The sequence below is a fragment of the Muntiacus reevesi genome, chromosome 2 (assembly GCF_963930625.1).
Source record: "Muntiacus reevesi chromosome 2, mMunRee1.1, whole genome shotgun sequence".
NCBI classification, from domain to species: Eukaryota; Metazoa; Chordata; class Mammalia; order Artiodactyla; family Cervidae; genus Muntiacus; species Muntiacus reevesi.
Window position 1 is genome coordinate 74882318 of NC_089250.1, and position 23029 is coordinate 74905346.

Here is a 23029-nt window from a genome sequence, read left to right on the forward strand (position 1 = left end):
GTCACTCAGCCGGGAGGTGGTGGAGGAGGACTGCCACCTGCAGCCCAGCCCGGAACTGGTGCCACGCCCCTGCACCCTGCCCTGACCTCAGTCCCTGGGCCTGCCTGTTTGCCGGTCTTGCTGTTTGTGGACATTGTAAGACATTGGGTCAGCTTTGACTTTTTTTTTGAGGTCTTTTAAATTTTTAAAATTCTTGTCACTCATATTCTTACGTGGTACTTGTAAGATTTTGAAAACCTTCGATTTCTAAAGTGCCTTTCAGCTTTGGCTCACTGACCTCCCCTGTCTCCCTTTGTCCTCACACGGTCCCAGCAAGGCAGCACTGGGTGTGATCTTAGGGCGGAAGCAGCCAGGGAAGGAAGGGATGTGCTCGGGGTCACAGAACTGGGGCCAGCGCTTCCCTCAGTGTTGAGCTTCCGTCAGGCAGACCCTCTGGGCCAACCCCACATGCATCCACGTTTGTATATATCTCTCCCAGTTCTGCTGACTCCGTCCCAAAACAGACAGCTTGTCATCCTGGTGGAGCTTGCTCTTCTCTTGGCAGTCCTCTCTCACTTCTTTAGGGCCGCATCTCAGAAAGGAGCTCTTCCCAGAGTCCTTCCCCCACCATCAGCCTTTCCTGTCTTCTGCCCCCTCAGCCAGCACCCACCCCACCTGGGATTATTTTACATATCTACTGATTTAGGTGATTGTTGTCCATCTTACCCACTGGAGCAAAGACAGGAAATTCGATTGCTTATCTCTGTCCCTGGGGCCCACAACCACACTTTGTGGGATTTTTCCCCCCAACTTACCCATAATTTTATATTTTATTAATTAATTTTTATTGCAGTATAGTTGCTTTACACACGTTGCATGTGGTTGGCACTCAGTAAATGTCCATTAAATAAATGAATATTTGCGCCTTTACCTCATTGCTTGAGCTCAGGAAGCAGTGCAGTTTAGCCCTAGTTGTACTCAATGCATTCGTTCCTGAATAATTTCATCAGAAATCCTGTCTTCCAGAGGCCACTGACGTGCTTTCCGTAGATTTTCACTGAAGTAATCGTCTCCTGTGTGTGTGTATGTGTGTGTGTGTGTGTGTTTGATCCTCGTTTCTAAATCCTGGTCTTATTAAAAAGTGTGCCTTTGTCTCCCCAGCAACCATCTTCCAGCACCACTTCCCTGCAGCCATCGACTCCTTTCAGGATGCCGTGAAGTGCTTGTCGGAGTTCGCCTGCAATGCCGCTTTCCCCGACACCAGCATGGAAGCCATCCGGCTCATCCGCTTCTGTGGGAGATACGTCTCCGAGAGGCCGCGGGTAGTGTTCCCTTTCTCACTCGTTTGAGCCGTGGCGGGGGCAAAGGCGTGGGCAAAAACTCCTGCTCTGCTGGGAAAGAGCTTTTCCAGCGGCTCGCTCACAGAGGCGTGCTTGCCCTAGACTCGGTGTTTATTTCCGCATACTGCCATTGCAGGGGTTCTACCTCTGGTCATTCTGTGCGTGTGAGAGCGTTCTGTTTAGGCTGGACTCTTATATAGTGTCCTACGGGCTGTTTTAGTAGAAGGTGATAGCTTAGCTGTGAATTTTTGCAAAGCTGAAGAAGCTAGACATTGTATTTGAGAGAAACCAAACCTCTCTTTTAGGAAATTACATTATGCCACTGTGATATAGCCAAGAAATCACGTTTAGAGATCACCTTTTGTTTTCTCCCACACATGCTGAGGGCTTTTCTGTCACATCTCACTTTCCTAAAGTGCTTTAGCTGACAGCCTGGAAACACTGCGGTCGGGTGAAAGCAAGCGCGACTGAGCCACCGGCCTGTGGGGTCTCTCTGAGCCTTCTCTACAGAAGTGCGCGCCCCCAAGGTGGTACAGTGCGTCCCGGCAGCAGCTCAGTGAGATGAGCCGGCGATGAGAGCCGCTGGTGACTGAGCACTCAGTACAAGTCGGGCAGCATTCGGGGCGTGTTCCAGTGTAGATTCCTTTAACCCCCACATCAGGCCTATAGGAGGGTAATTATATTCCCATTATACAAGGGCAGTAACTGAAGCACAGGGAGAAATCACCTAATGTTAAATAACCAGAGTTGATAAACTGCATTGCAACAGAGCGCACTTCTTCAAGAGTGGTTAAGGATCAAAGGGCTGAGGATCCCAGAGACAGGGCAGGAAGTAGGGCTTCACGTCTGGACTGTGTCAAGACGGCCGCTGTGTCAAGACACACGTGACTTTGGGCCTTGATGCCTCAGTCAACTCATCTACAAAGCGGGACCATTATTTCTGCCTGCTTCAGGGAATTGTGAGAACTGTTCGTTCGTTTAAAACACCTTGACAGCTCCCGGCCCATAGCAAGTGCTTAGCCAATAGTGGCTACTGCCACTCTTATTTTAAGTAATAGATTACAGTTGTTCAGTTGCCAAGCCGTTGCGACTGCAAGCACGCCAGGCTCATCTGTCCACCACTATTGACCAGAATTTGCTCAAATTCATGTCCATTGACTCCGTGATGCTATCTAATCATCTCATCCTCTGCCGCCCCCTTGCCTTTTGGTAGTAACATTTGGGAATGGTCTGAGATACTGAATCATCCTGGATATTTTGCTATCACCATTTGACCTTTATCACTTTTCTTAATGTAACACCTCCTGCCGCCAGGATTCTTGTGGTCTGCCTCACTCAACTTACTTTAAAACCCACAAAGGTCCATAGGATCATAGGGAGAAGGTGCACATATGCCTTTGGGAAAGACTGGTCTCCATCTCTGCGGGATTCCCCAACAGACCCTTGCTGAACTGAGGTTTTTAGGAGGGGAAATGAGGGGCTTTCATCTTCTTGTAGTTCTGTTTCAACTCCTCCTTTTCACCTGCTGGGCCTGCCTCTGAGGGACGGTCTCATTGTAGGTGCTGCAGGAATACACAAGCGACGACATGAATGTGGCTCCTGGTGACAGAGTCTGGGTCCGGGGCTGGTTCCCCATCCTCTTTGAGCTCTCCTGCATCATTAACAGATGCAAGCTAGATGTCCGGACCAGGTAACAGCGTCCCGGCTTCCCTCCCAGGTGCCCCTTCCCCGCTCCCTGCCTGGGTCTCAGTCCCCGCCTCCCCCGGCCCCTGCCCTCTTCCCCCACTCACCCCCTCCTCCGTGCCCGGCTTTGTCTCCCCCAGAGGGCTCACAGTCATGTTCGAGATCATGAAGAGCTATGGCCACACCTTTGAAAAGCACTGGTGGCAGGACCTGTTCAGAATCGTGTTCAGGATTTTTGACAACATGAAACTCCCCGAGCAACAGTCAGAGGTGGGTGATGACGAAAACGCTGCCCCGGGGAGATGGGAGAAGAGCCGCTCTGGCCCTCGTCTGTGCCCAGGGTTGCGTCGTCAGCATCTGCCGCCCACAGAAGTCTTACACAGCGAGCTGTTTCAGGCATGTTTTGAACAGGAAATCACCTTTCCTGGCCCTCTCCTCCCAGTCATCGAGTGGTGCTGAGGAACTTCCCACCTGGGGACACATGAGGGGAAATAAACCTCCGCTGTGTGCCCCTCGGCCCTTGAGCACCGAAGCTGCCGGTGCAGCAGGCACCTCGCGGTCCTCTTACTGTTTGGTTCATATCAGCTTCTGAATAGTTGGGAGAATGAGGGGTTGCATATGTTCAGCATATGTTCTTCAGCATCATGTTTTCATTTCCTTTAAGTATATACCCCAAAGTAGAATTTGTCAAGTCATACGGTATAGTTGTATTTTTAATTTTTTGAGGAACCTCCATACTGTTTTCCATAGTGGCTGCATAATGTATATTTCCATCAACAGCGCCCAAGAGTTCCCTTTTCTTCACATCCTCTCAGTCTTCTGTTAGCTCTTGTTTTTGATGACGGCCATTCTGACAGGCCCGAGGTGTTATCTCTCGTTGTGACTTTGATTTTCATTTTTCTGATGATGAGTGGTTTTGAGCGCCTTGTCATGTATCTGTTGGCCATGTGTATCTTTGGAAAAACCTGTCTATCCAACGTCATTTTTAATATTTACATTTTTATGTAAGGTATATTAACTAAAATTTATGGATGTATCATTTTCGGGGGGGGGTTGTTTTTGGTTTTGTCTGTGCCACACAGCTTGCAGGATCTTGGTTCCCTGACCAGGAATTGAACCTGGGTCCCAGCAATGAAAGCACAGAATTGTAACCACTGGACCTTCAGGGAGTTCCCAGAAGTATCACTTTGAATGACTGTTTAAATTCTGTCATATGGATGGTCCCAACTTAATTGCCACAGTACCGAGCATTAGTTTATGTCTGTGTTTACAGTAGATAAATACCCATGTGGTAAATATCTTTATTCATAAACTTTCAGCCACAGATCTTTATTCAGGGTTCATTCCTGGAAGTAGTGCTACTGCATGAGTGGATGTGGACACATTTAAGACAGTTGACCCCTATTGCCAAATTTCATTTCAGAATATTTTGCCGGTGATATGTGAGAACTCCCATCTCACCACAAGGAGAGTGGCCTTTAAACATTATCTTTTAATTTTTTTTCCAGAAATCCGAGTGGATGACGACGACTTGCAATCATGCACTTTATGCTATTTGTGACGTGTTTACCCAGTTCTATGAAGCTTTGAATGAAGTTCTTCTTTCTGATGTATTTGCACAATTGCAGTGGTGTGTAAAACAAGGTACTCTTCCTGTAGCTAGGCATCATTTTTCTTGACATAGTCTTTAGTGAGAGATTAATTTTTTCAACATACAGAAATGTGAAGGCCGAAGAGTGCATTTATAATTGGTGAAAATGAATATTTTTTAATTAAATTAGAACATAGAAACAATTTCTCCTCCAAGTCAGTTTATAAAGCATTTCTCATTCAAGGAGCCAACTAATTAAGTACCAAAATGTTGACCTTTTTCCATTCCTAACAATAAAGTATTAAAAATAATTTTACCTCTTTATAGCCTACTTAAACACTAAAAACTTTAATACCGTGCCTAGCAGTGCTTCATTGATTAGAAGCCTACTAGTCTAACAGTTGCGTTTTCTCCCCACATCACAATATGCAGCAACAGTGATCAGGCTGGAATCAGAACAGCATTTGAAGTTTAATGATAGATGTTTTATTTTGCAGATAACGAGCAGTTGGCTCGATCAGGTACAAATTGCTTAGAAAACTTAGTAATATCCAATGGAGAAAAATTCAGTCCTGATGTCTGGGACGAAACATGCAATTGTATGTTGGATATCTTCAAAACAACCATCCCCCACGTGTAAGTGTTAATGTGATTACTGCTGTTTATTTCTGTGTTCAGTAGTTGTTTTAAAGCTCCAGGCTGCCCGTCACATTGATTATTTTCCTTTTCTTGCTTTCCCTGAAGTCTGCTGACATGGAGACCTGTAGGAATGGAGGATGATCCAGCAGAAAAACATTTGGTAGGATTTTTTTTTTCAGTTGGCTTTTCTCTGATCACATATCATAGTAAAAAGTTAAGCAACCTAAGAAGTTTGGGCTTTTCTGATGGGAAGTGGGTAAAGAAGGTTATAAGAGCTGAAAGTGAAAGTGTTAGTCCTCAGTCATGTCCAACTCTCTGCAAGCTCATGGACTGTAGCCCGCCAGGCTTCTCTGTCCGTGGAGTTTTCCAGGCAGGAATACTGGAGTGGGTTGCCATTTCCTTCTCCAGGAAATCTTCCTGACCCAGGGATCAGACTTGGGTCTTCTGCACTGCAGGCTGATTCTTTACCATCTGAGCTACCAGGGAAGCCCTATAAGAGCTAAACACTATATATATTCATTATTGTATTCTTTTGAAAGTACAAAGAAGTATTAAGAAAATAAGTCACTTCACTCAATAAAAGCTACAGACCACTTCTAGCTTTTGTTTCTGTGACTGAGCACATGCAACCTACATTTGCAATTTGGGCTCACTTTATACATAATGTATTACTTAATACAATTGTAGGCATTTTTCTGTATTCTTAAATAGTCTTTGAGAACAGCCTTTTCTGTGCTGCACATTATTATAATTTAGTTAATGGATTTTCTCTTATTGGACTGTCATGTCAGTTCTGGCCTTTCACTGTTGTAAATATTGCTTTGGTATAATTATTATTATTTATTGCCCTCTTACATAAAGATTGCTTTCCTGGGACTTCCCTGGTGGTGCAGTGGTTTAAGACTTTGTCTGCAATGCCGGGGCTGTAGGTTCAGTCCCTGGCCAGAAAACTAAGATCTCACATGACTCATGGCCAAAAATAGAACCAGAGCGGAAAGCAGTATCACAGCAAATTTAATGAGAGACTCAAAAATGGTCCACATCCAAAAAAAGGAAATCTTAAAAAGAATGCTTTTCTCTTCACCAATGAAATACAGTTTTTATTTTTTGTGTAAGACCCCATAAAGAAGTTTTAATTCAAGTATCCCTATAAAATAATGTGGTTTACAGGGTAAACCTTTAGTCTTACTAGCATCTATTTCCAAATAACTATTAAAGGCATTAGATTTTGAAAGACTTTTGGGATATAGCCATTTAAAAATAAAGCACAGTATGTAAACATTTTCTGTTTAACTTTCTGCTGTCAACTTTAAAAAAAGCTCCTACCATATTCATTTATTTTTGAACTTGATCGCATTAAACATTGTCACACTCATCATGAAATCATAGTATGTAGAGAGATGCCACCTAAGTTAGAATCAGAAAATGTAAAATTTTAATGGGAGAAAGAAATTGTTGAAATTCATCATCTCTCCCATGCAGCCTCTGAAAAGTGCTACATTGTACTTCAAGCTCAGCAAGACACTTATTCATTCAAGTTGGGCCAGCAGTGTTAAAACCAGGCACTTCTCTGCCCAGGGCCTGACTTGTGAACGGGGGAGTGAGCGTTGTGTTTCTCTCTGGTTAACTTCCAGGATGTGGATCTGGACCGCCAGTCTTTAAGCAGCGTTGATAAAAATGCCTCCGAGAGGGGTCAGAGCCAACTCTCTAACCCGACTGATGATGGCTGGAAAGCCAGACCGTATGCAAGTAAGACCCCTTTTCTTACTGTTTTTGTGTTTGTTTGTTATTTTAAGTAGGTAACACATGTGCATGATTCAAATGTTCGGCAGGTGCAGAGAGGTAAAGAGGCTGTGACCTTCCTCCCACCCCTGGGCCTCACTCTGCAGCTCCCCTCTGGGGCAGCCAGTGTCACCAGTTGCTTATAGTCATTTCTGGAGACTCATAAGTAAGCAAATGCACATCCAGCTACACAAGCATATAATGCGTATTTATATTTATATATGAATTCTCTTCCACGCATTTTTATACACGTCATAGAATATAGAATTGTTCTTTAGTCTCTTAATGTAACTTAGAGATCATTCAAAGTCCGTCGCTGAAGCGCTCTCACACGCGTTTATACTGTTGTATGCTGCCCCACACTGTGGCTGTGCCACTATTTGCCTAATTGGGTTCCTACCAGCGGATATTTATGGTATTCCTAGTCGTCTTCTGTTATAAACAACACTGCATTGAATCGCATAATGCATGTGTTATTTGTGAGGTTATCTGTACAGTAAATCCCCAGAAACAGAATTGTTAGGTTAAAAGAGAAGTGCCTTTGCTATTTTGATGGATAATTCCAGGTCGCTGCCTATTAAGGTTACACCTGGTAACGTGACCTTTGAAAACACCTAGGTCATACTTGGTATCTTTTGAGTAGTCTTAATATGCAGTTTTTTAATTATGAGTGAAACTGAGCAGTTTTTCCTGTGTTTAAGAACCATTTCTATTTTCTTTTCTATGAGCTATCTGTTCATAATCTTTGCTCATTTTGTACTGATTGTTGGTCTTTTTATTGGTGTGAGGAGGCTCTGTGTGTGAGAGATCCCTTTGCTGGATAGGAGTTTCAAATTACTTTTACTGATTTATCTGTTAATGTTGCTTATGGTGTGTTTTCCTGTCTGTCATTTAAAAAATAGGTTTTCCAGTTGCTGTGACCCAGGCATTGTGTGTCCCATGTATGTATAGTCACACGTGATTCTCATCCTCGCCCTTTGAGGGGTTACCATTTTACATTTGAATGAACTAAGTCTTAGATGACATGACTTGCTAATATGTGGTAGAGTCAGGATTCAGACACTTTTGACTGAGAAATTGAACCATTTCTGGTGTTAGTCTGGTCTTTTTTTAAAGTTGTGGTTGACATTATTTTTCTTCGTCGTGGTTTCACCCTCTTCTTAACCCACCAGTCTGTAGGTGTCCACATTGGCATGAACTTCTGAGGCAGCACATTAGAAAAAGCCCTGTCTGTTCACCATAATCTTTTGAAGGCTAGAAAATAACCACCCTCGGAATTCAGTCGAGAGGCGCCACCTTGGAGATGGCAGGCTGCTCCTCCATGTCAGTGGTACAGCCAGGGTGTCTCCAGGGTCCAGGCAAAGGATGAGCTGAGTCCTCATCAGCCCCAGATAAAGCAACAAGTGGACATTCCTTTCAGAGGAACCACTGGGTGCGGCAAGATGCTTACATTCTGAGAGATGCCTGGGACTTGAGTTGAGGCCCTGCCATTTCTGCAGGGAACAGAGCTTCATTTCCCCCAGTTTTCTGTCTCAGCCTCCTTTTCAGGGGTGAGCTCGGGGCACAGAGGAGGCACAGTCCTCTGCACACTTGCATTGTATTCTTTCTTTCTTTTTATTTTTGGCCCAAGGTGGTGGTGTCATTGAACAAGTATAAGTTAAGTGTACATCTGTTGCAATTCCACTGTATATTTTTTAACTTAAAACTAATTCTCTGTGTGGAGAATTTTTTTATATGTATAATTTCATAGCCATTTTCAAAAGCTTGAAGATACCCAACTCCCTGTTAACGTTTATCTAATACTTTCAGCATTCTGGTTCTTCAACAATAAGTTGGAAAGGAAGCTCTACTTGGATTGGAGTCAAATCAGCCCTTGACTGTCCCAGAGCCCAGGGATTAAGAAGATGAGACATTAGTCAGAGTCTGGTCCATAGGCAGAAACCACACCAATAATGAAGCAGGGAAAGTTCTTCACAAAGAATTATTTACTGATCAAAGAGAGCTAGCCACTGAAGGAGGCAGGACAAGATTCTGAGGGATACAGAAGCAGGAAATGTGGGCAGTGGCTGCTCCATCCAGTGATCCAGGAGCTAAGAATTCATATGAGCTGCACCCCTCCCCCCAACCCTCACGGCTGGGATTCAGCCCTTTGGCAAGGCCAGCTACCACAGGAACCTGTAGCCTCTTGTGGACAGAGCACAGTCCAGAACCGGTCTGTAGAAGTGACCCTTTGGGCAGCAGAGAAACATGCTGGAGAACATGGGACCTGCGTCACTGCCCCTGTTCACCTCTTCAGGTGTTTGCTCAGAGAGCGCATTTTCAGAGAGAACCTTTTCTGACCAGCTCGCAACCCCACCTTGACAGCACCCCTTCCACCTTCCAATCCCCACCTTATGTCCTCATTGTGTGACATACTGTATCTTATACTTAAATAGCTTGTTTGCTGTCCCATCTCTGCCATGGGGGGGCAGGGATTTCTGTCCAGCTTGTTCATTGTTATGCCGCAGCATCGAGATCTGTGCTGGGACACAGTAAGAGCTCAGTGAACTCAGTACTGGCTGAATCATTATTAGGGTTAATCTTTATCATCTAATATAGATCAGAAACTGTTTGCCAGCCTCCTCATCAAGTGTGTGGTCCAGTTGGAATTGATACAGACCATTGACAACATCGTGTTCTACCCTGCGACGAGCAAGAAGGAAGACGCAGAGCACATGGTTGCCGCCCAGGTGAGGGCGGGCCTGGAGACAAGCATCCCTGTCAGTGGGGGGGTTGCCCGGGTGCGGAGATGTGCTGCAGCCGCCTTGGGTTGGCCGCAGGAGCCCCTCACACTCATCCCCCAGCCCTGTGCTCAGCGACAAGGGTGCTGGTCACTTAATACTGGCTGTAATGGGAGTGTTTACCCCACAGAAATCACCAAGCACTGAAAATCAGCCTTTCCCAGAGAGCCAGTTTACCAGCACTCTACTGCTGAGATTCCACCCCTTGCCCTGGTGCTTCAAAAAAATGTGTTGTTAATCATAGGGCCTGTTCCTTATCATTGATACACAGTTAACCCATAAGTAACTGAGAAGGAAAAGTTATGTGGCTAAAGGTCCCAATTTTTCCTTCAGAAAGTATACCTTTTTGTTTTGTATATGCAACCTTTTATATATATACAGTATGCTTGGAAACAGAACTCGGTGTCCAAAAGAGGGACAGCCACCTTCCAGCACAGGCTGCAGACCTCAGTGCTCCGTGGCCTGGGAGACGCTGTGCGAAGGGGCAGCAGGCTGGGGGGAGCAGTGGGAGACCTCTGCGCTCGAGCCCTGCCACCTCCCAGCTCCGGGGCCCAGTTGCTGTCGGGTGGGTGAAGCTGTGACAGTTCTCCAGTTTTTCAAGAGGAGCCGGAAATCAAGATTTCGGGGGATGTTCCTGGCGGTCCAGTGGCTAGGACTTGGCGCTTTTACACTGAGGATGCAGGTTCAGTCCCTGGTGAGGGAACTAAGATCTCCAAAGCTGTGCAGCAGACACCCCCCTGAAAAATGGAAATCTCTTGCTTATTAAATACTGTAATTATACCTCTGGGATAGATTCAGCACAAAGGCTGTCCTTTTTTGGTTTTTGTTTATGTTATTTAAGTATACAGTTCAGTGGTTTTAGTATATTCACAAAGCTATGCGAAGTGAAGCCGCTCAGTCATGTCCGACTCTTTGCGACCCCAAAGAGTATATTCAGAAAGCTATGCAAACCTCCCCACTAATTCTAGAACATTTTAATCACTGCAAAATGACCCTGACCATCAGCATCACTCCCCATTCCCTTCTTGCCCCAGCCCTCGGCAACCACTGATCTACTTTCTGTCTCTGGGTTTGTCTAACCCAGATGTCACACCTTATATCAGTCATATGATTTGTGAGCCTTTGTGTCTGGCTTCTTTCACTTAGCATGGTGCTTCCCAGGCTCACCGTGTTGGGGCATGTGTCCTGACTCCATCGTTCTCGTCTGTGACTGAGTGACATTCTAGTGCGTGCCCGTACCACGTTTCTTTATCTGTTCATCAGCGGGTGGACGTTGTAGTTGTTTCCAGTCTGGCTGTCACGAATAACCCTGCTGTGAACATTTTTGTACAAATTTTAATGTGCGCATACATTTTTAAATCGCTTTGAGTATAAACCTAGGAGTAGAATTGCTGGGTCATATGGTAGCTTTGTGTTTGCCTTTTTGAGGAATTGCCAGGCTGTTCTCTAGAACAGCTAGACTGTTCTCCATTCCCACCAACAGTGTGTGACGGTTCCGGTGTCTTCACCTCCTCACCAGTGGTTATCATTGTGTTGCTGGTTTTATTTAAAGTATCATAAAAAAATTATAGCCATCCTCGTGGGTGTGTAGTAGCAGCTCATTGTGGATTTATTCTCATCTTTGGAGAAACACCTATTCAGGTCCTTTTTGTTGAATTGTTTATCTTTTTATCATTGCAGGAGTTTTTGTATTTTCTAGATACTAGTCTCTTAGCAGATAGATATATGATCTGTGCATTATCTTTTCAATGTCTTGGTGGTATCCTTTGAAGAACAAAAGTTTTTAATTTTGATAAAAGTCCAAGTTACTGTTTTTCTCCAGTTGTACTTTAAATGTTATTTCTAAAAGCATTGCCTAATTCAAGGTCACAGAGATTTAGGCCTACATTTTCTTTTAAGAATTTTGCAGTTTTAACTCTTATATTTAGATCTTTGACCCACTTTTTTAGTTTACTTTTGTATACGATGGGAGATAGGGAGTCTACTTTCATTCTTTTGCATGTAAATATTCATTCATCCCAGTACCATTCACTATAAAGACTTTTTTCCCCGTTGAATTATTTTGACATACATGCTGGAAGTCTCTTGATCATAAGTATGAGGTTTTATTCCTGGATTCTCAGTATATTCCATTGATCTGTACGTTTGTCTTTATGCTAGTTTCACACTCTTGATTAGTTTTTTTTATGAGTTTTTTAAATAGGGAAGAATGCGTCTTCCAGCTTTGTGCCTCTTTTTTTTTTTCCCAAGACTGTTTTGGTTCTTCTGTGTCATTTACAACATTTACCTATGAATTTTAGGATCAGCTTGTCAATTCCTGCAAAGGTGTCAGCTGGAATTTTGATAGAGATTACACTGAATTTATAGCTTTATTTCAGGAGTATTGCAAACTCTGCCCTTTTGTAACCTCTGGTTTATAGGGAGGGATGTGGTCCATTTTCCTCGAGGTCTCAACAAATACAAAATCCGTAATTATGTCCCACATTTCAGGCAACATGTTCAATAAAAATTTCTAGCATCTCATACCTATTTTTATGGTTTTTCCCTTCACATTTAAAAACACAATTGTCAAACCTACTAAAGTTCATTGATCACGTGATGAAGCTTGAGATGAGATGGCCATGTGAGCTTTGCCTCAAAATTTCTTTCAGTATGTTTTGAGACTCAAACCTTCTGTCACAGGTACTACAGTTTGATTTTCTCATTTTCCACTTTCTTTATAAAATAAGAGAAGGCCAGTGCAATCGTGTAATGAAATAATTGGAGAAACACACACTCGTGTTCATGCGGTGAGGGCGGTACTGAAGCGACGGCAACTCTGGCCTGCAGAGCTTGCCGTCATGCAGGGGCTCAGCGCTTCCTTTCACCAGCCAGTGAGCAGAGTCTGAGCGCAAGACCGCTGAGGCTGCTGAGGAAGGAAGTACCTTATAGAGAGCAGGACTTCTGGAGAGCTCTGATACCAGCGTGTCCAAAGCCATTCTGTCTTCTTTACTCAGCTCTGTTATCCTCCCCTCTCTAGCAAGACACGCTCGACGCAGATATCCACATCGAGACGGAGGACCAGGGCATGTACAAGTACATGTCTTCCCAGCACCTCTTCAAGCTCCTGGACTGCTTGCAGGAGTCCCATTCATTCTCAAAGGCCTTCAACTCCAATTACGAGCAACGGACTGTCCTGTGGCGAGCAGGTAAGGCAGACTCACACATAGAACAGGTGGTCGCCCTGGTCACCGTCCTAAACCATCTTTGGAAAGTCACTGGTCTGGTACACACAGCTGGAATGACTTAACAGGTGTCTTCACTCTTGAGAGAGAAAGAAGGGAAATTTCATCCCAGTACCAGGAATGTAGCCTGGCACACAGGAGATTATTGGTATTTGATGGAAAAACAAATTGGTTTAGAGTTTAGCCTAGCAAGTCAGGAAATTTTACATTAGATTATAATTGTAGAGTTAAATATGATGGTGTAAAAACTGTGGAAGTCTAGAGAAACAGGCACGTTGGTACATTTTCTGGGGCTTTTAGGGGTTTTTCTCTCCCACCTCCATATGTAAATATATAAGTCCTGGACATGAGTGGCGTATGTGTGTATACACACACGTATGTTTGTGTAGGGGTGAAGACAGTAGGAGTCTCATTTTGTGAACTTTGTATGAAAGTGGTACTTTATATATAATTTTTGTATTGTTACCGTTAATTTTCTCCCCAGATGCCTGTTTTCGCCCATAATTTTAAAATGTCATTTTTCTCTTTAGCTTTAACGTATCTAGGTGTTTTACATCTTTGCCAATAATAAGATTTTGCTTATTAGAGTATTTTACACATCCCAGTGGCTGATTGGTATTGCTTTGTTTAAGAAAATGTGTTCTTATATGTGCTTTGTGAGAAAAAAAATCTAGCAACTCAGAAACATGCTACAATTTTAAAGAGCCATAACACTTGAGAAGATGAAATGAATGGCTTCACCCACCAGTGAGCAGAGTCTGAATGGAGAACAGTTCAGGATGTTGAGGAGCAAAGTATGTCCTATACCGAGGGTGCGGCGTCAGGGCTGCCTTTGTTCAATATCACAATTGAGCCCTGTTAAGAATGTGAGATGGAGACTTCCCTGGTAGTCCAGGGGCTAAGACTCCATGTTCCCAGTGCAGGGGGCCTGGGTTCCATCCCTGGTCAGGGAACTAGATCCCACATGCTGCAACTAAGATCCTGTGAAGCCAAATAAATAATAATTTTATTTTTTTTAATGTGATATGTTTGGATATCTCCTAAAGTAACTACATTAGGTTCCCACATGATTTCTTAGCATTACCCTGGGAGCGTGCACAGTTTACATGACTATCTGATCCCTAGGTTTTAAGGGCAAGTCTAAACCCAATCTTCTAAAGCAAGAAACCAGCAGCCTGGCCTGTTGTTTGAGGATCCTGTTTCGAATGTATGTCGATGAGAACCGCAAGGATTCCTGGGAAGAAATTCAGCAGCGCCTTTTAAGGTAAGAATTATTTCTGATTAGATTTCTTATCTGTAATACACCAAATGCTTTTCAACAGCACTGTGCTTTGAAAAGAGTAGAAGAAAAGTAGCTACATGTTGACTGCCCTAGAAGCTGTTCTCCTTTTGGTTTTTTCTGTTGGGTGGCTCTGCTATTCGTTTTCTTAATGCCCTAAAGAGGACAGGGCCTCACTTCTTCTGTGTATCGTTTCTTAAAGCACAGAAACCTCAGCAGGGGAAAGTGCCCCGAGCTCGGAGGCATCAGGCCTTAGTCCTGGCTAAGTCCCCTCTAGAGCACTGTCAGCTCCGACGTCCCGCCATCCCTGCTTCCCAAGAGAAACAGAGTCACATGGGCACCAGGATCCACTTACTTGGTGCAGAAATGGAGCAGTGGGCAGGCAGTGGATTCCATGGAGCGAGCCCTCTGCAGAGAAGTAGATCTTTGCCACCCAGTTTCTTGGGCAGCCGTGAGCAACATGCTGTGTCTATGCCTCTTTTCACTCCTTTAAGGTTTGAAAACATGATCATGGAGTGCTGACAACCATGTGATAAGACACGCACTCTTGCTGCACCACTGGATCTCCCTAGAAATCACAGGGCATTTTACGTATATATGTATATATGTGTGTGTGTGTAGCTCAAGAGCGTTAAAGAATTCCATCTTTCTTTGACTCAGTAATTCCACTATTAGGGAAATCACGATTTTCACACAGAACGTTCATTGTAGATATAAAGAGGAAAAATTTAAAGCAGCTCAGCTGTGTATCAGTGTATATTATAGGATATACATTATGGTATATCCTATGATAGAATATTATGCAGAATTTAGAATTTAAAAATGAAGTTTGGGGGAATTCCCTGGTGGTCTAGTGGTTAGGATTGCAGGCTTTCACTGCCATGACCTGGGTTCGATCCTTGGTGAGGGAACTGAGATTTCGCAAGCCGCATAGCATAGCCAAAAAATAAATGAAATTTTGTAAATTAAGTGTTTAAAAAATAATTTTCTGGAAAAAAATAATAGTGATTTTCTGGGACTTCCCTGGCAGTCCAGTGCAGATGAGACTCCAAGCTTCCGATGCAAAGGGCACAGATTTGCTCCCTGGTCAGGGAACTAAGATCCTGTATGCCACACAGTGTGGCCAAAAAATAAAAACAATTAAAAACAATTTTTTTTCCTTGATGTGGAAACATGCTCATAACACAAGTTTCACCACAAAAAAGCAGGAAGTAAAGCCATATATACTTGTAATATTTAAGCATTGCTTTTTAAAAGTCTCCAAAAATATCAGACATTTGGTGTATGTACTTGGCTGAGGAGCCAATGGGGCGAAGCTACCATCTGTGGGATTATGACTGAACGCCTCTAAGTCAGAATCCCGCCCAGGCGGAATGATACGGCAGCGCCACGGGAGTCTCGGTTGGCCTCGGATAGCCGGTCCCCCACCGTCCCCGCTGGCGGGCCATCGCCCGTGTCCCTCGGGGCGCGGCGCGGCGCACCCCGCCGTGCGTGGAGACCGGGGTCCGTTGCAGAGAGCCCTTCGTCCCAGGACACGGGGCGCGGCCGGAAAGGCGGCCACCCCCTCGCCCGTCACGCACCGCATGTTCGTGGGGAACCTGGTGCTAAACCATTCGTAGACGACCAGCTTCTGGGTCGGGGTTTCGTACGTAGCAGAGCAGCTCCCTCGCTGCGATCTATTGAAAGTCAGCCCTCAACACAAGGGTTTGTAAAAAAAAAAAAAGAAAGAAAAAATAAAAGAATAAAAAGTCACCAAAAATACCTGGAAGGAAATATGCCAAAATAGTGTCATGTGTCCCTTGGAGTGGGCTTCCCCGGTGACTCAGCCGTAAGAAATCACCTGCAGTGCAGGAGACACAGGTTCCATCCCTGGGTGGGGAAGACCCCCTGCAGGGGGGCACGGCAGCGCACCCCTGTGTTCCTGCCTGGAGAACCCCAAAGGACGGGGGCCTGGTGGGCGACAGTCAGTGGGGTCACAGAGAGTCGGGCACGACTGAAGTGACATAGCACGCACACACGTTCCTTAGAGTGATGGGATTGTGGGAATTTTTTTCTCTTCAATGATTTTTTTGCCCTTTTCAGTCATCTTACAAAGAGAATATATGACAAGTCATAAGCTGAAAAATGAATTCATTCATTAAAGGGGACACTAGCAGCTCCTTTAACATCAAGTCCAAGAGAGAACTACCTACATGGTCTCATACAGTTTCTCTGAAGGACATACATACGTGTTAAGTTTTTAACACAACATGTTTTAAAAACTGGCTGTTGTGTATTGTGTGAGAAGAGAATGGGGGTTCGTGGCTAACTGCGGGTGACAGGCTCTCGTGCTGGTTGTGTTGCAAACCCTGCCTGGCCGAGCCCCAGCTACCGGCCGGGCCTGTACCGGCCTTACGTTGAATGTCCTTGTTCAGTTTCATAGTCACAGCAGCCCATCGGATTTGGCGCAGCTGTTTATTCCCACTTTATAGCTGAGCAAACTGAAGCTCGGGCGTGCTCAAGATGGCACAGCCAGACGGTGCTCGTGGGATCCTCACTGCACGATTAGAGTCCTCTTTGTGGTTGCCGATGGGGAGGGTGGGGGAAAGGGATCGTTAGGGAGTTGGGGATGGACATGTACTCTGCTGTGTTTAAAATGGATGACCGGCAAGGGCCTGCTTCCAGCACAGGGGACTCTGCTCAGCGTTATGCGGCAGCCTGGAGAGGAGGGGACTTTGGGGGGAATGGATACATGTGTGTGTAGGGCTGAGGCCCTTTGCTGTCCCCCTGAAGCTGTTAATGCCACAGTATTGTTAATCAGTTATACTCCCAATACAAAATAAAAAGTCTAAAAAAAAGATGAAAGCGTTCTCCGCTCCAGTGAAATGTGTGACATTCCTCTTCCGTCTGACTCGCTTGCCCTCCGCTGGTTCTTCCAGTGTGTGCTCCGAGGCCCTGGCCTATTTCATCACGGTGAATTCTGAAAGCCATCGGGAAGCCTGGACAAGCCTCCTGTTGTTACTTCTAACAAAAACCCTCAAAATAAACGACGAAAAGGTATAAGCAAGTAATGTCTTCCCCAGAATTTGGGTTTGGGTTGGCATTATACTGAGACTTTGAAGCAACGACTTTGCTCATTCTTCCAAGGAGGTTACATAACTAGCACCATTCTAGGAGCATTGGCAGGAAGTTGATTCATTGTGGACAGTGGGTGTCTGAGGTTATTGAGCTTTTTCTGTCAAAGAACCCCAGTGGAGAAAGGCAGGTTCCTGTTAAACAACTACCTGATTTTCACTGTGGCTTTGTTGGAAGGGAGGGGTGAGGTTGTGAAAGCCTGAATTAGAACTGGAATCTTGATTTACTGAAATGAAAACTGACTTTGGTAGTAAGACTGTCCCCAGTTTGTGTTTGGCATTAAATATAACTAAAAGAAGTATTAATTTGCAGTTTTTTGCACCTACTTTCCAACAGTGAGGGAAAAAGTGCCAATATTATTTGCAAGAAGTTCCAGGGTGAGATGAATACTTTCGGAAAACCAAGGGCAGAACAATAGTTCCACGTCTAATTTTCTCTCTCTCCTTCTCTCCCCCCTCAAGTTTAAAGCACATGCTTCCATGTACTACCCCTACCTGTGTGAAATTATGCAGTTTGACCTGATTCCTGAGCTCCGAGCCGTTCTGCGGAAGTTCTTCTTGAGGATAGGCGTTGTGTATAAGATATGGATTCCAGAAGAGCCATCACAAGTCCCGGGGAGCCTGTCGCCAATCTGGTAGCCCTGGCCCCTGCGGGCACTGCTGCCGCTCTGCAGAACTGTCCCCGTGCTGCCCCTGCCTGGCACATCTCGGGAAGGGTCAGACTGCAGAAAGTCGACATCCTGAAGCTAGAGAGGCCTGGGCAAAGATGGTGTCGTCAGAGCCCTGGGACTCGGGCGTTGTGGTGTTTCCCCAGTTGACACAGTAGGTGGGGAGTCTGTCTCGTCTCTGTCAGCCATTCCTCGTTTCCCGTCGAGCTGCGTGTCACCGGTCATTGCACTCACCGTCACTGTCCTCCAGTCCCACGACTGGCTGTTCTCTCCCGTCAGGGGAAGTCACTCTCCTTGAAGATACTGAACATAGCTGTATAGGTGCGTGATTACTAGAGTACGTTAATAAAATTTCTTGTAACGGCTAAGTGCCACTTAAAATACGCTGGTTTTTGTTGTTTGAGTGTGCTAGAGAAGTTTGAGTGTTTCTGTCGGTTGTGAGTCAAGTGCAGTTAGGATGGTTTGGGGAAAGGTACAGGGAAAAAAGAGTTCTTGTTCTTTTCCCCGTTTTGTTAATGTCTGCGTGGTTTTTAAAGCATTTTTTTAAAAAAAGATATTACTGAGGATTTAACTGAAAGCAGAGCTTAGTAATTAAGTTAGAATTAAGAGCTTGCAAGGTTTAAAAAACAAATGTAGTGCTTCTGGCTCTCCCTGTTTTAGTAACTTGGGGAGGAAAAGTCTATAGGAAAAAGGAAACAAATGAAGATGACTAGTCTTCCTTGAAGTATTTGTGGAGGGGGTATTAAAATTTCCAGAATACATTGTCCATCTAATATATGAAGTAGTAACAAAAATGAAGTAGTAATTTAAGAGAGTTAATTTATATTTGAGTAAACCTTTTATTTTTACCTCGGAATAGTGAACATACCAACAGTTAGTATCTCTGCTTGGCCCAGTCCCCAGCATGGGCCAGCCCTCGAAAGAGAGAGAGAGAGATGGGGGGCGGGTGCTGGGCACTCTGCGTGAGGAGGGGGCTCCTGCGAGCCTCCACGGCCACGTGTCGCGGGTTGAACCCGAGCTGACCTGTGCCGTTGTGAGGCCGGCACAGCTGACTGTGACCTCAGCAGGAGGTGGCAGGTGTTCAGTGCTTCCGTTCATTAGAGCCGAGGAGCCGAGTTCTCTGGAAGGGTCAGATTCTGGGGTCCTTACGGTGTTGATGATGGTGCAATACTCTTAGCTGCCATAGAACTGAATTGTGCAGCTGTGGAGTGGGCAGTCTATGCATACGGCCCAAGGCCTGCAAGCAGTCGGTTCGGGCGCTGACTTGATTGGAGTCGGTGAGAAAGAACACAGGCTTCATCTCTGCCCTCACCTTTTGCTCGCCAAGAGCAGCCCTCAGCGTTAGAACCGTTACAGAGGTATTAAAACATGCAGACGGCTACCGACACCCTGTAGTCCTATAAACTGGGTTGTGTTGAGGTCAACTCTGGTGCCTTAGAAGTTAGTCAGTTGGGAACCTAATCTAAAAAAAAAAAAATCAGATAGTTTTTTTTCACAGAGAAAGATTTCTGGTGCTTTTGTTTACTAAGACTGATTTCTCACATTTTTTGTGTGTGTGTTCTACCAGCCTTGAGAAATGTTTGGTTTTGGCCAGCAGTACTCTACTTTTTTTTTCCCCCCAAAGTGTTTTAATTTCTGTACCAAAGAAGAAAAGAGATGTTTAGGTTTTTACGTTATTTACGTCCATGAGAGAAGAGGGGCTCTGACACTTAGCAGGAAGGGGCAGGGGGAGAGTGTTTTACTGTGAAACGTTAGCACATACACCATGCTAGTCCTGGACTCCGTTACATCCTCACCCTGCAGCGCGGAAGCCACATGCTGGCTCCCTCGCTGATTCTGTGGTTCGTCACAGCCTCAGCCAGTCGGCCGTCCCCATCGACGCCTGCGCTAAGGGTGTAAGTGGGGCGCACGCGGCCCACTCATACATTTTCTGTCCAGCTGCGTCCCTGCGTGGAGATGTTTGCTTCCCCTCTGAGGGTCTCATGGGACATTTTCTTCACTGAATGGGACGGCAAGACTCTGCCCATGTATTCCTGCCTCCTCTTTCATTTCTCCCTCTGCTTACAGCATAGGAAATGTGTAAGTGCATTTTGTTCCATGCCGAAACATTAAGGTTTGAATTTCTTTTCAGCTGCGTTTTTTAAGAGATTTGATTTTCTGAGTGAGGCATTTAAATTGTACCAGCATGGACCTTTTAAAAACTGGATGTCAAACCATTTAGGGTGATTTTTCTTTTTCTTGTCAGTGGACCGTGACATACAGGTGAAAATCCCTTACCTCCAGTAATAAGCCATTCAGCCTAAATTCTCTTTTGTGAATAAATCTATCCCAGCTCACGGTGAACGTGTGCATGCCACACACAAACACCCGTGAAGGGGGTGACCCTGCAGCCCTGGGCCAGCGGCCATTCATTCACAAGGTTACGGAGGAGAGCAACGCGTTTCCAAGGCCTTATTTCTTTCTCAGTTGCTTTAAGTGTTGATTATTTGTGCTGGGTCTCTAGAGAAGCTTCTGTTTGTTACAATACTGCTGCTTTGAGCAATTTTGTTTTTCTTCATTGTCCTTTAGGGAGATCACCAGCTTTGGCATCTTAACAACAAACGCTGGATGGGAAATTTTATTTCTAATAATGCGTCTTTAGTCAAATGCGACTTTTTCCTGTCACTCCTCACGTACAACCAAAGAACATACATAATAGGAATTGTTTAATAATATCTGGAAACAACATTTCCTCTGAGAGGTGACTTTTGTACAAAATGCAAAAAAAGAAACTAAAAAAACTAAAATTTCTCATCATTCTTTTGTGATTATGGCTATACACTGAATAGTTATTATAGGAACCTGCTGATAAATGCAGGTATGACCATCGCATTCAGACGTTTGTTGTTATGATGCAAATGGATAATTGGTTTAAATAGAAACTGGATCCTCAACTGCATTTTCTGAATTCTGTTCTAATATTTGTGTTAAAAGTAGGCATAGCTTGAACTCATGCGAAATCCTGGAGTTTGTGATCCGCAGCTTTGTAATTTGGGAAACAAAGAAACCAAAGCTGAGTATTTAAAAGAATGATTCTACGTGGAAGTCCTTGCTCTCAAAAAAAGACACTCGTCAAAAGTGTAGTTTTTCTCAGTGTTCTGATTTTTTAAAAATTTTATCTTGCATATTTGCCTCAAATATTTCTTTATGTGCAAATGTATGTTTTACCTCCTTAAAAATGCCTAAAAATTAGTTAATAGCTACTTTTGTTTAATCTATACATGATGATTAAGTGCATTTAATATTGGTAATTTAATGAAAAGCATTCCTTGCCCAATGGATGTACACATTTTTGAAAGAATAAGCAGAATTATATAATATGAAATGCTATGTAAAGTTTTCTATGTAAAAATATTATGTATAATACTGTTAAAATAAATATCCCATGCTTTAATCAAGTGGTAAATCAATAAAGTTTTAAAAAGTAAAGCTGCTTTTAGTGTAGTAATTAATGTATATCAAGCCATTATGCATATCAGACTTGATCATGTATGGGGCTTCCCTGATAACTCAACTGGTAAAGAATCTGCCTGCAATGCGGGAGACCTGGGTTCGATCCGTAGGTTGGGAAGATACTCTTGGAGGAGGGCATGGCAACCCACTCCAGTATTCCTGCCTGGAGAGTCCCCGTGGACAGAGGAGCCTGGTGGGTCGCAGAGAGTCGGACACGACTGAATGACTCAGCACAGCACGGCGTATCAAGTTTTGGGTTTGTTCTTGTGGCAGATACATGCTTGTACTTTTATCAGTTGTTGGTAGAATGTGGCCTTTGTGTTTAACTCATATAATTATTAATGGGAGAATATTAATTGTGAGTTTAATTTTTTTAAGTAAAATTCCCCTTTCATCCCCCTCCTCATGAAAGGGGAAAACATCCAGTTATGAGATCATGAGAAGATGATTTCATCTCATTAATTAGTTTGACCCGTGGCTTAGTTTCCAAGAGAAGACAGAAATCTCCTCTTGCTGGCATTGAGGGCAAGATTGCAGAGAAGGACTCCCAGGGAAGCCAACTGGGCATGAGTGGGCAGCCATCCTAAGGTTCACACGGGGAGCCAGCCTAGAAAGCGCGCCTTTCCTGCTTCCAAATGCAGAATCCGTTTTTCTTTTCTGGTTTCACCTCACGGCATGCAGGATCTTAGTTCCCCAGCCAGGGAGCAAACCCACACCCTCTGCCGTGAAAGCACAAGAGTCTTAACCGCTGGATCACCAATGAATTCCCCTGCAGAATCCATTCTGAAATATCTCACGTTGTAAATCATGACTGTAATTAAAATATTCCACTGCTGAAATTGACTTAACACATGGTCGTCTTTATTAATTCATTGGTATAAAACATCTTTCTCTGGTACCACATTTCAGATGCTTCCAGGGAAGAACAAAAGAACAGCCCTTTTGGAAGAGTTTCCCCTGTGTCTCCCACATCTGCTTGCAATGTGGGATACCCGGGTTCGATCCCTGGGTCAGGAAGATCCTCTGGAGAAGGAAATGGCAACCCACTCCAGTACTCTTGCCTGGAGAATTCCAGGGACAGAGGAACCTCGTAGGCTACAGTCCATGGGGTCACAAAGAGTCGGACATGACTGAGCGACTTCACTTTCACTTTTCACTTTCTTTTCTTTTGGAAAAGGTTTCTGAAGAGTCTTTTATCTCTGCAGAGCAGACACTGCCTGAGTTTTATCTAGAGCACTGGTTTTCAACCTGCTGCCAACCAGGGGTTTTCAGTTCTGCCCCCACACTTGGCAGTGTCTGCAGACATGTCGGGCTGTCCCATGTTTGGGTGGGGGTGGCTGTGCCCCTGGCATCTAGTGAGTAGAGGCCAGAGATGCTGCTTAACAGCCCCCCACTCCCACCCACAAGCTGGGGGCAGGAGTGGGGGCTGTAGTGTCAGTGGTGCCAAGGTTTAAATGCC

At 44.6% G+C, this 23029-nt stretch overlaps 1 protein-coding gene across 3 annotated transcripts in view; it reads left to right on the forward strand.

Annotated features, from left to right (window-relative positions):
• The window catches only part of ARFGEF2 (ADP ribosylation factor guanine nucleotide exchange factor 2), a 79686-nt gene extending 61234 nt beyond the window's left edge, over window positions 1-18452 (forward strand). For 2 of the 3 annotated variants that reach the window (XM_065922137.1, XM_065922138.1), the window contains exons 28-39: window positions 1141-1301; window positions 2879-3009; window positions 3143-3272; window positions 4511-4646; window positions 5091-5229; window positions 5338-5392; window positions 6867-6981; window positions 9613-9743; window positions 12814-12982; window positions 14144-14282; window positions 17216-17333; window positions 17873-18452. In XM_065922137.1, the coding sequence (XP_065778209.1) occupies window positions 1141-1301; window positions 2879-3009; window positions 3143-3272; window positions 4511-4646; window positions 5091-5229; window positions 5338-5392; window positions 6867-6981; window positions 9613-9743; window positions 12814-12982; window positions 14144-14282; window positions 17216-17333; window positions 17873-18049 (1601 nt within the window). In that variant the 3' untranslated portion in view covers window positions 18050-18452. Of the gene's footprint in view, window positions 1-1140; window positions 1302-2878; window positions 3010-3142; window positions 3273-4510; window positions 4647-5090; window positions 5230-5337; window positions 5393-6866; window positions 6982-9612; window positions 9744-12813; window positions 12983-14143; window positions 14283-17215; window positions 17334-17872 lie in introns of those variants that run through there. The other variant, XM_065922139.1, reaches the window with a different exon arrangement.
• The last annotated feature ends 4577 nt before the right edge of the window (window positions 18453-23029 follow it).